The sequence below is a fragment of the Prionailurus viverrinus genome, chromosome B3, assembly GCF_022837055.1.
Source record: "Prionailurus viverrinus isolate Anna chromosome B3, UM_Priviv_1.0, whole genome shotgun sequence".
NCBI lineage: Eukaryota > Metazoa > Chordata > Mammalia > Carnivora > Felidae > Prionailurus > Prionailurus viverrinus.
Window position 1 is genome coordinate 55,044,556 of NC_062566.1, and position 12,823 is coordinate 55,057,378.

Genomic DNA, 12,823 nt, shown 5'->3' on the forward strand with positions numbered 1-12,823 from the left:
AGTCAGTTGAGCATCTGACTTCAGCTCAGGTCAGGATCTTAGTTTGTGGGTTTGAGCCCTGTGTTGGGCTCTGTGCTGACAGGTCAGAGCCTGGAGCCTGCTTTGGATTCTGTGTCTCCCCCCTCTCTCTGCCCCTCCCCTGTTTGCGCTCTGTCCCTTTCTCTCTCTCTTTCCCAAAATAATAAATAAAAAACATTTTTTAAAAATTGAAAGCAAAAATGACCCATTTCAAAAATGGGCAAGACTTGAATAGACAGTTCTACAAAGAAAATATATAAATGGCCAAAAGCATATGAAAAGATGTTCAATATCACTAACCATCAGAGGAATGCAAATCAAAACCACAGTGAGATATTACCTCACACCCATTTAGATAATCACTAACAAAAGAGCAGAAAACAAGTGAGGGGCACCTGGGTGGCTCAGTGGGTTAAGTGTCTGACTCTTGACTTCAGCTAAGGTCATGATCTTATGGGTTCTTGAGTTCGAGTCCTGCATCGGGCTCTGTGCTCATGGTGCAGAGCCTGCTTAGGATTCTGTCTCTCCACTCTCTGCCTCTCTGCGTGTGTGTGTCTCTCTCTCTCTCAAAATAAATAAATAAATAAACTTAAAAAAAAAAAAAAAGAAGAAGAGAAAAGTGATGAATATACAGAGAAATTAGAACCCTGGTGTACTGCTGGTAGTATCAGAAAGTAAAATGTATAGCCCTTACAGAAAAACAATATGGAAGTTCCTCAAAAATTAAAAAACTCCTCCTTCTGGGCTATATACCCAAAATAATTCAAAGGACCTTGAAGAGATATTTGCACACCCATGTTCACTGTAGCATTTACAATAGCCAAAAGGTAGAAACAACCCAAATGCCCTTCAACAGATAAACGGGATAAAGAAAATGTGGATTACACATACAATGAAATATTATGCAGCCTTAAAAAATGAGACCCTGTCACATGCTAGAACATAAGAGAACACTGAGGACATGATGTCAAGTGAAATATGCTAGTCAAAGAATGACAAGTACCGTGATTCTACTCATATAAAGTATCTAAAGTAGTTATAAGTACTCATCAAGTGTCAAGTAGAAAGGTGGTTGCCAAGGTCTGGAAGGGAGGGAGAAGGAAGAATCAAGGTTTAATGGGCATAAAGTTTGAAAAAGGAAATGAAGAGGGACAATTTATGAGAAAGGAAACAAACACACTTAAATGTAGCTTCCACAGACTATAAAATGCATGAAGCAACAGTCAACATATTGCATACCCTATTCCCAACTCCATAAATACTCACAAAGAGAGACATCTAGGAAGAAGGCATTGACGCAAGTTGGATATAAAATACTGTACATACATTAAAAGTAGCAGATGCAAAAAAAAGAAAGAAAGTAACCAAAGAAAGTAAGTGGGAAGGTGGGGAAACCATGTAAGCTCACAACAAACAGGTATAAACAAAGAGAGCTTCAGCTGGACTCACAGTAGGTAAGTAGTTACAATCTTCTTTAATAAGATACCATAAATAATTCAAGTTGAATACAGTCATCCACCTTAACCAAACAGAACCACCCAGCTGTAGAGAACAGCTACTGACTAAGAGACTGAACCTCTTTAAAAATAGAGAACCTGGAAGCAAGAACACTTCTAAACAGGATAGGAACCAGCAACCTAGGACACTTAATGTAATACAAAAATCAGACTTATTACATCTCTTTGATAATCAGATGTCTAATATATGCACTCTAAATAGCTGATAGCAATCCAGGGTCTACATTATTCAGCATATGGAAACCTACCTGATGGTAGTGAGCAGAGGAATCTGAGAGGATATACAGCTGCTGTCAAAGATTCTGCAAAATAAAGATCAAGAATAAAGTAACACCCTTTTTACTGTTTCTTAAAAATTTTCTGAAACATCAGTGTATTTAACAAGCTTTTCATTGGTTCATGATATGAAATATGATTGCTATTTTAAAATATATAGGATCAGGCTTTAACAAAAATTACAAGAAATATTATAAAATTCAGTGCTTTATAGTTTAGTGTAGAAATAATTTATTTAAATGCTATTACCCCAAATGTAAAATGCACATTATAAAGTGATAATCTGGTGAAATCTATCAGAAATCACAATATAGATCATATATAAAGGGATATGGTCTGAAAATGTACAAATAACCTAAAAACGCATGCACATATCAAGAGCAATTCCCCCATGAGACTCATTAGTGAGGGACTAAACAATGTCATTTTCAGATGCTGGCAAGACTATGACTGACCAGCAACCAAGGGGAGAAGTTCTTGTGGGATAACTCAAAGAGTCCAGAAGCCTCTACCAGGTAGAGAAAGAAACTACCCACATCACACCACCTCCCCTTTCTTTATGCACCTAGCTATTCCAGTGCAGTTTCTTGACACTAGAGCTTATTGCCTACTTAGATGACCAGAAAGGTGAATCATTAACAGCTAATGTAAACTCTACAGTGCAAATGAACAGAAATGGGAAAAATAGGTAGCTTCTGAGACAAAGAAAACTGTATGGGTGGAAAAGAGACAATGGGCTGCCACTGCCTGGTGACTAAATCTTTTAATGCACCCACCTGGGTAATGCTCACAGACTTTACTAGAAACTAACTGGGTATTTGTCACAAACCGAAAACCATGCTCTTCCCAACAGAAGAGTCTAACGGAAATTAGGTGCCTTTCTAGAGCTGGGCCCACAATATATATTCAACAGATACATTCAACAGATACTGTCTATCCACCAGTCATATATTTCCATTCAGTGTCCTACTATTCAACCAATGAATTCCAGAATCACTTAAGGTAAAAACTCTCATAAAATAATAAATGCTCACAATGCTAAGCAAAACCACGAATTACAGAAGAGAACAAAATCATTTCCTTTGTGGTTGTATTAACATTCTTCACATCTTTTTTATTGGCACTATATTTTAATTTTTGTTCAACTGGTTTACATTTCATTTTTAAAGCCATTTTAGGAAGTACCAAAAAGCTAAAACCATAAAACTGTAACCAGTAGTTTGTACAGAAGCCCAATTTTTGCTATCTTTTCTGCCTGCCTACAACTTCCACTAAGCATTTCACATGTAAGGCAGACCCCACTATCCCCAACATAAGAGTTTGTCCCTATGCTAAAATTATCTTTCTTCCAACATATCACCGCCTGGTTTTATTGGGAATTCTGGGATTGCTCAGGGCTCAAAGGAAAGCCTGACATCTACTTCCTGAAGTAGCTATAGACCTTTCCTGCTGATCTCAAGGAAATTTCCAGACCCAAAAACTTTTGAAAAGCCATTAAATATAGGTTATTGATCTGGCTAGGAACAGAGAAATGGCTACAAAACAATAATACTAGCAATTTAATAGGGAGCAGTAGTAAAGCTACCTGTTTACTGACACAGTAGCTACAGACTCTTTAGATTCCTTAACAACACATTTCTATCTCCCCAATTTACCTCAGCTTACAATCAGCACATGTGGTCACTACTCTGTTACCAGTAAGAGGTGAAAAATATGCAGAAGCGATGCTCTTTGTGTGTTCAGTCAAAGAAATCAAAGGCTGGCTTCCCCTGGGATTCAGGTGCCTTGCATCATAAATATGAGTATCCCTGTAAGGGGAGAATAATTCTCAGTTTTAGTGAGCTCTCGAATAGTGCTGAGCATTAATTAGACACTCAAATACTTATTACACTGAAGAACAATTAAGACAGAACATTCTAATCTGTAATAATTTTACAAACATTGTGTAGACAAAAAATGAAATATTAGAAAAATTCCAAAACTGTAGCATATATATGAAACCAGTAGGTATAGAGAGACAAGATTCTACTTGGTTTTCCAATCTGAGAAAAAAAAATGAACACAGACCAACAAGTTCTATGTCACATACAGGTTTTTTTATAAGTTTTCTTCTCAAGAGACTAGAATTAAATGCATGTGATGCCACGGAAAACAAAAATGTGTTCTGGTTTAATATTTTCACTATTTATTAAATCCAAAAGAATCTCTCTTTTAAAAAAAATCACATTCAATAAAACCTCATTGGTGTAGAAATCAAAATTATTTGACCATATGGGGTATCACAAAAGTTGGAGGTCTTTGACATCCAAACTAAAGCAATATTCCTAATTTTAAAAGGCCTGAATCACAAAACTTTATGAAGAACATACCTCAATCCTGCAGTGATAAAATACTGTCTATGCACTGGGTGGACATGAACAGTTCTTATTTTTCTCAGAGAAGAATTGATAAGCTTCTCATAAGAAGTTCCAGGTGTCCGTCTATCCACCAGCGATATATTTCCATTCCAGTGTCCTACTATTAAAGTGGAAGCATCTTCTCCCAAGAAGTCAAAGGAGGAAAAGCTACTTCTTTCATCTCTACATACCTAAGGATATAATTAACAACTTATACAACACTCTCCTTTTTAAAGAAAACAGATGCATAAATTCTTTGGTAAAAATCTATGAAACACTTTACCTAATAATCTCATTTATTCTTCCATCATCCCACAGAAAGCACCAGGCAGAATGATCATCCCTTTTTACAGAGATGGAAACAAAGGCACTGATCAGCTGTGAGACTCCCCTCAATCAAATGGCCCATCTACCCATGTCAGGGTTACATGCCAAATCTCTTAAATCCAACAAACCTCAGTTGCAGATCTACCCTGTGACACTTACTAGGAAATGAACTAAATATGAATTCTACCCAATTCAAATACCTTAATATATCAAGGAATTTTGCCACCTAAGTCCAAAAAAATATAGCCAAATGTTCATCACCTACTCTTGGTAGAAGTGTAAATAAATACATAGCAAATTTCTGACAACCAATCAGAGTACACCTATCAAACTATTTAATGCTTGTACTCTCTGACCCAAAAATTTATCTAAGATATATATAAAGTTGCCTACTGCAAGACTGCCTATAATAGCAATAAGAAGCAACCTAGGGGCACCTGAGTGGCTCAGTGGGTTAAGTGTCTGACTTCAGCTCAGGTCATGATCTCACAGTTCATGGGTTTGAGCCCCACATTGGGCTCTGTGCTGGCAGCGCAGAGCCTGGAGCCTGCTATGTGCTCTGTGTCTCCCTCTCTCTCTCTGCCACTCATGCTGTCTCTCTCAAAAAAATATAAATATTTTTTTAATTAAAAAAAAATTTGTTAAAGAAGCAACCTAAATGTCCACCAAAAGAGGCCTCGTTTAATAAATGATGGTACATCACTACTTTGAAATACCATGAAATGCTAAAGAGAATGAGGTAGATTTGTACTATAATCTCTCCATACCAGTAAGTGAAAAGAGCAAGTTGCAAAAAAAGTATGTATACAGTACGATTCCATTAGTACAAAATTACATGGTTGTAAGTATATGTGTACTTTCTTGAAGCATACCCAAGAACTACAAGGCTTACTTCTGCAGAGTGGAAATGGGGAAAAAGCAGATTTCCTTTGCACACCCTATTTACTGTAAATATGTTATCATAAGCATATATTAATGTTATGATTTTTAATCACTTATAATCCACAGTACTATTACTTTGGGCTCAGATCTCACACACATAAAAAATAAAAAATAACAGTTGTAGAATGTGTCAGACACAAGTAAGAGAATAACCACAATTTGCAACATTGAATCACTAATTGCTGTTATTTAGTTTTAACGTACTATTATAAACTGAGATTAACAAATTAATTAACTGAAATCATCATAACCCCCATACACCCAAAAAGCCCAATATACACAAATGAAACCTGAAGTATTCAGTCAGTATGTTAAAAATGGTTAAGTGCAGGGGCTTAAGTGCAGTGAAGTCAGACAGACCCAAGTGAAAACTCTAGCACTACCATTTATGTTCCTGAGCAAGCTAATAAACCTCTTTACCTCAGTTTTCTCAACTGTTAAGTGAGGATAACATTATTTCATAGAGTGTTATAAGGCTTAATAATATATATAAAGCACTCTCAGATAAATGTCTAACACAAGGTAACTATTCAATCAGAAGTAACAGGAGCACATTACTTATGCATGCAACTTCATGGATGAATCTTCAAAGTATTATACCAGCTGAAAGAAGTCAGACATAAAAAGCTACATACCATATGATTCGATTCCATTTACTTGACATTCTGGAGCAAAGTTATAGGGACAGTAATCACATCAGAGGTTGTCAGGGGCTGTGGGAAGGGGGAGGAGACTGACTACAAAGGGTCATAAGGTAATTTTTTCAGGTGATAGAAATTTTCTCTATATTGATTTTGGTTGTGTTACACGGGTGTACACAATTTGCCAAAGCTCGTAGAACCATACACTTAAAGGGATAAATTCTACTACATATAACTTATCTCAATAAACCAGACTTAAAAAAAAAATATATATATATATATAAAATATATAATATATATAATATATATGTATTATAAATATTATATATATATATATATATATATATATATATATATATATATATATATGGGAGGGTCTGGGTGGCTCAGTGGTTAAGAGTCCAACTCTTGATCTTGGCTCAGGTCATGATCTCACAGTTGAGTTCAAGCCCCACATCGGGCTCTGTGCTGATAGTGTGGTGCCTGCTTGGGATTCTGTCTCTCCTCTCTACCCCTCACCTGCCTGTGCGTGCTCTGGCTCTCTCTGAGAATAAATAAACTTAAAAATATATATATACATATATAGGGGTACCTGGGTGGCTCAGTCAGTTAGGAGTCCAACTCTTGATTTCAGCTCAGGTCATGATCTCACTGTTTCATGGATTCAAGCCCTACAAATACTGGGCTCTGACCATGCAGAGCCTGCTTGAGATTCTCTCTCTCTCTCTCTCTCTCTCTCTGTCCCTCCCCTGCTCTTGTTCTGTCTCTCTCAAATAAACATATATATATAAACTTATATATATAAATAACCTTATATATAGAGAGAGATGGATATATATATATATATATATATATGGAGAAATCATATGTGTGTATAGATAGATAGATAGATAACCCAATTAAAAATTAGGCAAAGAATCCAATATTTAAAGAAATCAACATTTCTGTAAAGAACTACAAATGGCCAATAAGCAAATGAAAAGACACTGAGTATCAATCATTAGGGAAATGAGGATCAAAACCATAATGACACAGGACTTCATACTCACTAGGATGGCTATAGTAACCAACAACAAGTGTTGGCAAAGATGTGGAAAAACTGAAACACTCATATATTGTTGATAAGTATGTAAAATGGTAGAGCCAGTATGGAAAAGCTTGATAGTTTCTCAAAATGTTAAACACGGAGTTACCATATGCCCCAGCAAGTCCACTCCTAGGTATATACTCAAGAGAAATGAAAGCTTATGTTCACACAAAAGCTGTACATGAATGTTCATAATAACATTATTTTCAATAGTAAAAAATGGAAACAACACAAATGATGAAAATGTGGTATATCCATACAGTGAAATATTATTCAGCCACAAAAAGGAGTGAAGAAATGACATTCCACAACATAGATGAACCCTGAAAACATTGTTATGTAAAAGAATAAAGTCACAAAAGACTACAAATTGTATGATTCCATTTATATGAAATATGTAGAATAGGCAAATCTAGAGAGATAGAAAGTAGATTGGTGGTTGTCTAGGGCTGGTGGGGGAGAGAAAATTGGGACTACCTGCTAATGGGCAAGGGGTTTCTTTCTGGGGTGATGAAATATTTTTAAATTAGACTCTGATAATGGTTTCGCAACTCTGTAAATATACTAAAAACCATTGGATTTTAACTTTAAATGGGTGAATTGTATGATACGTAAATTATATGTCAGTAAAGCTGTTTAAAAAATTAAGTAGTTATTATTGACTGATATGATATACACATACCTTTAAATTTCAAATTCCAACTTTCTTATAAGAATAAAGACAAATATAAAACAGAACATGACTTGCATAATTACATGGTTGTACCTTAATAACTAAAGTGTTATCATTAAACAATTTAAAGAAGACTTTTGACAAAAATTATCTCTTATGTAAAAGATTAAGGCATAAAATTATACCATCAATTAGTGTTTACAAAGCAACTTCAGTGATGGCCTTGTTCTCTTCGTTGTCTATTACATATAAATTGCTCTTACACTGAGGACTTCTAGAAACTTTAAAAGTCACACTTAAGATAAAGAATAAAATCCTACATCTAAATCATCCTAAGCTTCACAAAGATTAAAATCCATACCATTAAAAAAGTTTGATTTGTAAGAATTATTAAGGAAATTTGATACAGTTAAGCAAATTTGAAAGCTCACTTCAAATAGTATGATTATTGTAAGCATTAAGTAGTAGATATTTAAGTAGTAAACTAAAATGTAATCACTGGGATTACATTAACAGATTCCTCAGCCTTTGGAAGATTCTGGTGCATTGTGTCAGAAATCAAAATGATTACAAACCTCCAAGGTTTCTAGGTCATCTAGGTAGAGTGTCCCTGGGAGAATAGTGGTCCTGAGTATGAGCCCAAGATCTTCAAACTATTTTTTTTGTTTGTTTTTTAATGTTTATTTATTTTCGAGAGAAAATAGAGTGTGAGCAGGGGAGGGGCAGAGAAAGACGGTGACAGAGGATCCAAAGCAGGCTCCATGCTGACAGCAGAGAGCCCAATGTGGGGCTTGAGCTCACAAACCATGAGAACATGACTTGAGCTAAAGTTGGATCCTTAACCAACTGAGCCCCCAGAGGCCCCAATCTTTCAACTATTCTTAAATAGACTTCAACTTAATTTGACCTTGCAGGTGTTAGACTGGCTCCCCTACAATAATTACTTTAAACGTAAATGGTCTAAATCCTCCAATCAAAAGACACAGGGTAACTGAATGGATTAAAAAAAAAAAAAAAAAAAAAAAAAACAAGACCCATCTATATGCTGCCTACAAGAGATTCATTTCAGACCTAAGGACACATACAGACTAAAAGTGAAGGGATGGCAAAAGACATTCCATGCAAATGGAAAAGGGGAAAAAGAACCAGTGCAGCAATACTTCCAGCAGACAAAATAGACTTTAAAACAAAGACTGTGGGGTGCCTGGGTGGCTCAGTCAGTTGAGCATCCAACTCTAGATTTTGGCTCAGGTTGAGATCCACACTGAGTATGGAGTCTGCTTAGGATTCTCTCTTTCCCTCTCCCTCTGCCTCTCTCCCCCACTCACATGCTCTCTCTCAAAAACAAAAACAAAATATTGTTACAAGAGACAAAGAAGGGCATAATGACAAAGGGATCAATCCAACAAAAGAATGTAACAATCATAAATATCTATGTACCCAACACTGGAGCACCTAAACACATAAAGCAAATATCAGCACACATAAAAGGAGAAATGCTCAGCAATATAGTAATAGTAGGAGACTTTTTAACACCCCCACTTTACACCAATGGATAAATCATCCAGGTAGAAAATCAATAAGGAAACTGTGTCTTGGAACTGTACAATAGACCAGACTGACTTCACAGATGTACACAAAACACTTTCTCTAAAACCAACAGAATACAGATTTTTTTCAAGTACACATGCAATAGTCTCCAGGATAAATCATGTTGAGACACAAGACTCGATAAATGTAAGAAAACTGAAATATCAAGCATTTTTTCTGACAGTATGAAACTATTAATTATCAGAAAAAAAAAAAACTAGAAAGAACACAAACACATAAAAGCTAAATAACATGCTACTAAGCAATCAATGGATCAATGAAGAAATCAAATAGGAAGTAAAACACACATGGAAACAAATGAAAATGAAAAAACAATAATCCATTATCTCTGGGATACAGCAAAAGCTGTTCTAGGGAGGAAATTTATAGCACTACAGGCCTACCTTAAACAAGAAAAACCCTGAATAAACAATCTAACCTTATTCCTAAAGGAACTAGAAAAAGACGACACACAAAGCCAAAGCCTAAAGCTAGTAAAAGGAAGAAGATAAAAAAGACCAGAAGGGAAATAAATGAATATACGCTTAAAAAAACAAAAAACAAAAACAGAAAAGATCAATAAAGCCAAGAGATGGTTCTTTGAAAAGATATATAAATCTGATAAACCTTTAGCCTGACTCATCAAGAGAAAAAGGGAGGACTCAAATAAATAAAACCAGAAATAAAAAAAAAAGTAACAACAGACACCACAGAAATACAAATAATTGTAAGAGACTACAAAAAATTGTACGCCAAAATATCAGACGACTTAGAAGAAATAACTAAATTCCTAGAAACATAATTTTCCTAAACTGAATCAGGAAGAAACAGAAAACCTGAACAAACCAATTACTAGTAACAAAATTGAATTAGTAATCAAAAAACTCAACAAACAAAAGTTCAGGACCAGATGGATTTACAGATGAATTCTACCAAATATTTATTTTTTTTAATGTTTATTTATTTCTTTTGAGAGAGAGCATGCATGCACATGCACAAGTTGGGGAAGGGCAGAGAGAGAGAACCCCAAGCAGGCTATGTGCTATCAGTGCAAAGCCTGATGCAGGGCTCAATCTCACCAACCATGAGGTCATGACTTGAGCCAAAATCAAGAGACAGATATTTAACTGACTGAGCCACCAGGCACCCCTGAATTCCACCAAACATTTAAAGAAAAGTTAATACCTAGTCTCCTCAAACTGTGCTAAAACAGAAGAGGAAGGAAAGCTTCCAAATACATTCTACAAGGCCAGCAAAACCAAAGCACTACAGAAAGAAAACCGCAGGCCAATATTCCTGATGAACACAGATACAAAGAGCCCTCAACACAACAGTAGTATACCATATTAAGCAGTACATTAAAAGGATTATTTACCACAATCAAATGGGATTTATTCTGGGGATGCAAGGATGGTTCACTGTCTGCAAACCAATCAATATGATACACATTAATAAAATAAAGGATAAAAAAATCATATCATCTCAATAGATGCAGAAAAAGCATTTTATAAAATTTAACATCCATTCATGATAAAAATTCTCAACTAAGTGGGTTTAGAGGGAACATACCTCACCACAATAAAGCCTATATATAGCAAACACACACCTAATATCACCCTCAATGGTGAAAAATTGAGTTTTTTCTCTAAGATTAGAAACAAGACAAAGATGTCCACTCTCATCAGTTTTATTCAACATAGTACTTGGAAGTCCTAGCCACAACAAGCAGACAAAAAGAAATAAAAGGCATCCAAGTGGTAAGGAAACCATAAAACTGTCACTGTTTGCAGATGACATGATACTATACATAGAAAACCCTAAATACTCCACCAAAAACTACTAGAAGTACTAAATGAACTCAGGAAAGTTACAGGATGCAAAATTAATATACAGAAATCTGTTGCATTATATTACAACTAATAATAACAAAGTAGCAGAAGGAGAAATTAAGAAAATAATTCTATTTGATGCACCTGGGTGGCTTAGTCAGTTAAGTGTCCAACCCTTGATTTTGGTTCAAGGCATGATCTCACAGTTCATAAGTTCGAGCCCTGTGTCAGGCTCTGCACTGACAGTGTGGAGCCTGCATGGGATTCTCTCTCTCTCCTTGTCTCTCTGCCCCTCCCCCACCCCCAATGTCTCTCTCTCTCTCTCTCCCTCTCTCTCTCTCTCTCTCAAATAAATAAAACTGAAAAAAAAATGTTTAAAAAGAAAACAAATCCATTTATAGTTACACCAAAAAGAATACTTGGGAATAAATTTAAGCAAGGAGGTAAAAGACCTGTACTCTGAAAATTATAAAACAATGATCAAAGATATTGAAGATGACACAAACAAATGGAAAGATACACCATACTCACGGACTGAAAGAACCAATAATGTTAAAATGTACATACTAGGGGCGCCTGGGTGGCGCAGTCGGTTAAGCGTCCGACTTCAGCCAGGTCACGATCTCGCGGTCCGTGAGTTCGAGCCCCACGTCAGGCTCTGGGCTGATGGCTCAGAGCCTGGAGCCTGTTTCCGATTCTGTGTCTCCCTCTCTCTCTGCCCCTCCCCCGTTCATGCTCTGTCTCTCTGTGTCCCAAAAATAAATAAACGTTGAAAAAAAAATTAAAAAAAATAAAATAAAATAAAATGTACATACTAACCAAAGCAATTTACAGATTGAATGCAATCCCTATCAACATACCAACAGCATTTTTCACACAACTAGAACAAATAATCCTAAAATTTGTATGAAACCATAAAAGAACCTAAATAGGCAAAGCAATCTTGAGAAAGAACAGAGATGGGGGTATCACAATCCCAGATTTCAAAACATATTACAAAGCTATAATAATCAAAACAGTACGGGACTGAGACAAAAATAGATCCATGGAGCAGAATAGAGCCCAGAAACAAACCCATGCTTATATGGTCAATTAGTCTATGACAAAGGAGGCAAAAACACACAATGGGGGAAGACAGCCTCTTCAATAAACGGTGCTGGGAAAACTGGACAGCTACATGAAAAATAAGAAACTGGACCACTTTCTGACACCATACACAAAAATAAACCCTAAGTGGGGTGCCTGGCTGGCTCAATTGGTAGAGCATACTATGCTTGATCTTGGGGTTATGAGTTCAAGCCCCATATTGGCTGTAGAGCTTACTTTAAAAATTAATTAATTAAAAAGTAATAAACTCAAAATGGATTAATGACTTAAATGGGAGATCTGAAACCATACAACTAAAAGAAAACACAAGGAAGTAATCTCTTTGACATCAGACTCAGAAACATTTTTCTACATATGTCTCTTACAATGAGGGAAACAAAATAAAAAATATTAGGACTACATCAAAATAAAAAGCTTTTG

The 12,823-nt window shown here is 35.8% G+C and overlaps 1 protein-coding gene across 8 annotated transcripts in view; it reads right to left on the reverse strand.

Annotated features, from left to right (window-relative positions):
• Positions 1 to 12,823, reverse strand: part of WDR76 (WD repeat domain 76) — a 64,030-nt gene that overhangs the window by 5,573 nt on the left and 45,634 nt on the right. For all 8 annotated transcript variants that reach the window (XM_047861685.1, XM_047861682.1, XM_047861681.1 and 5 more), the window contains 3 exons: positions 4,181 to 4,398; positions 3,467 to 3,619; positions 1,784 to 1,837 (listed from right to left, as the gene is read on the reverse strand). In XM_047861685.1, the coding sequence (XP_047717641.1) occupies positions 1,784 to 1,837; positions 3,467 to 3,619; positions 4,181 to 4,398 (425 nt within the window). The remainder of the gene's footprint in view (positions 1 to 1,783; positions 1,838 to 3,466; positions 3,620 to 4,180; positions 4,399 to 12,823) is intronic.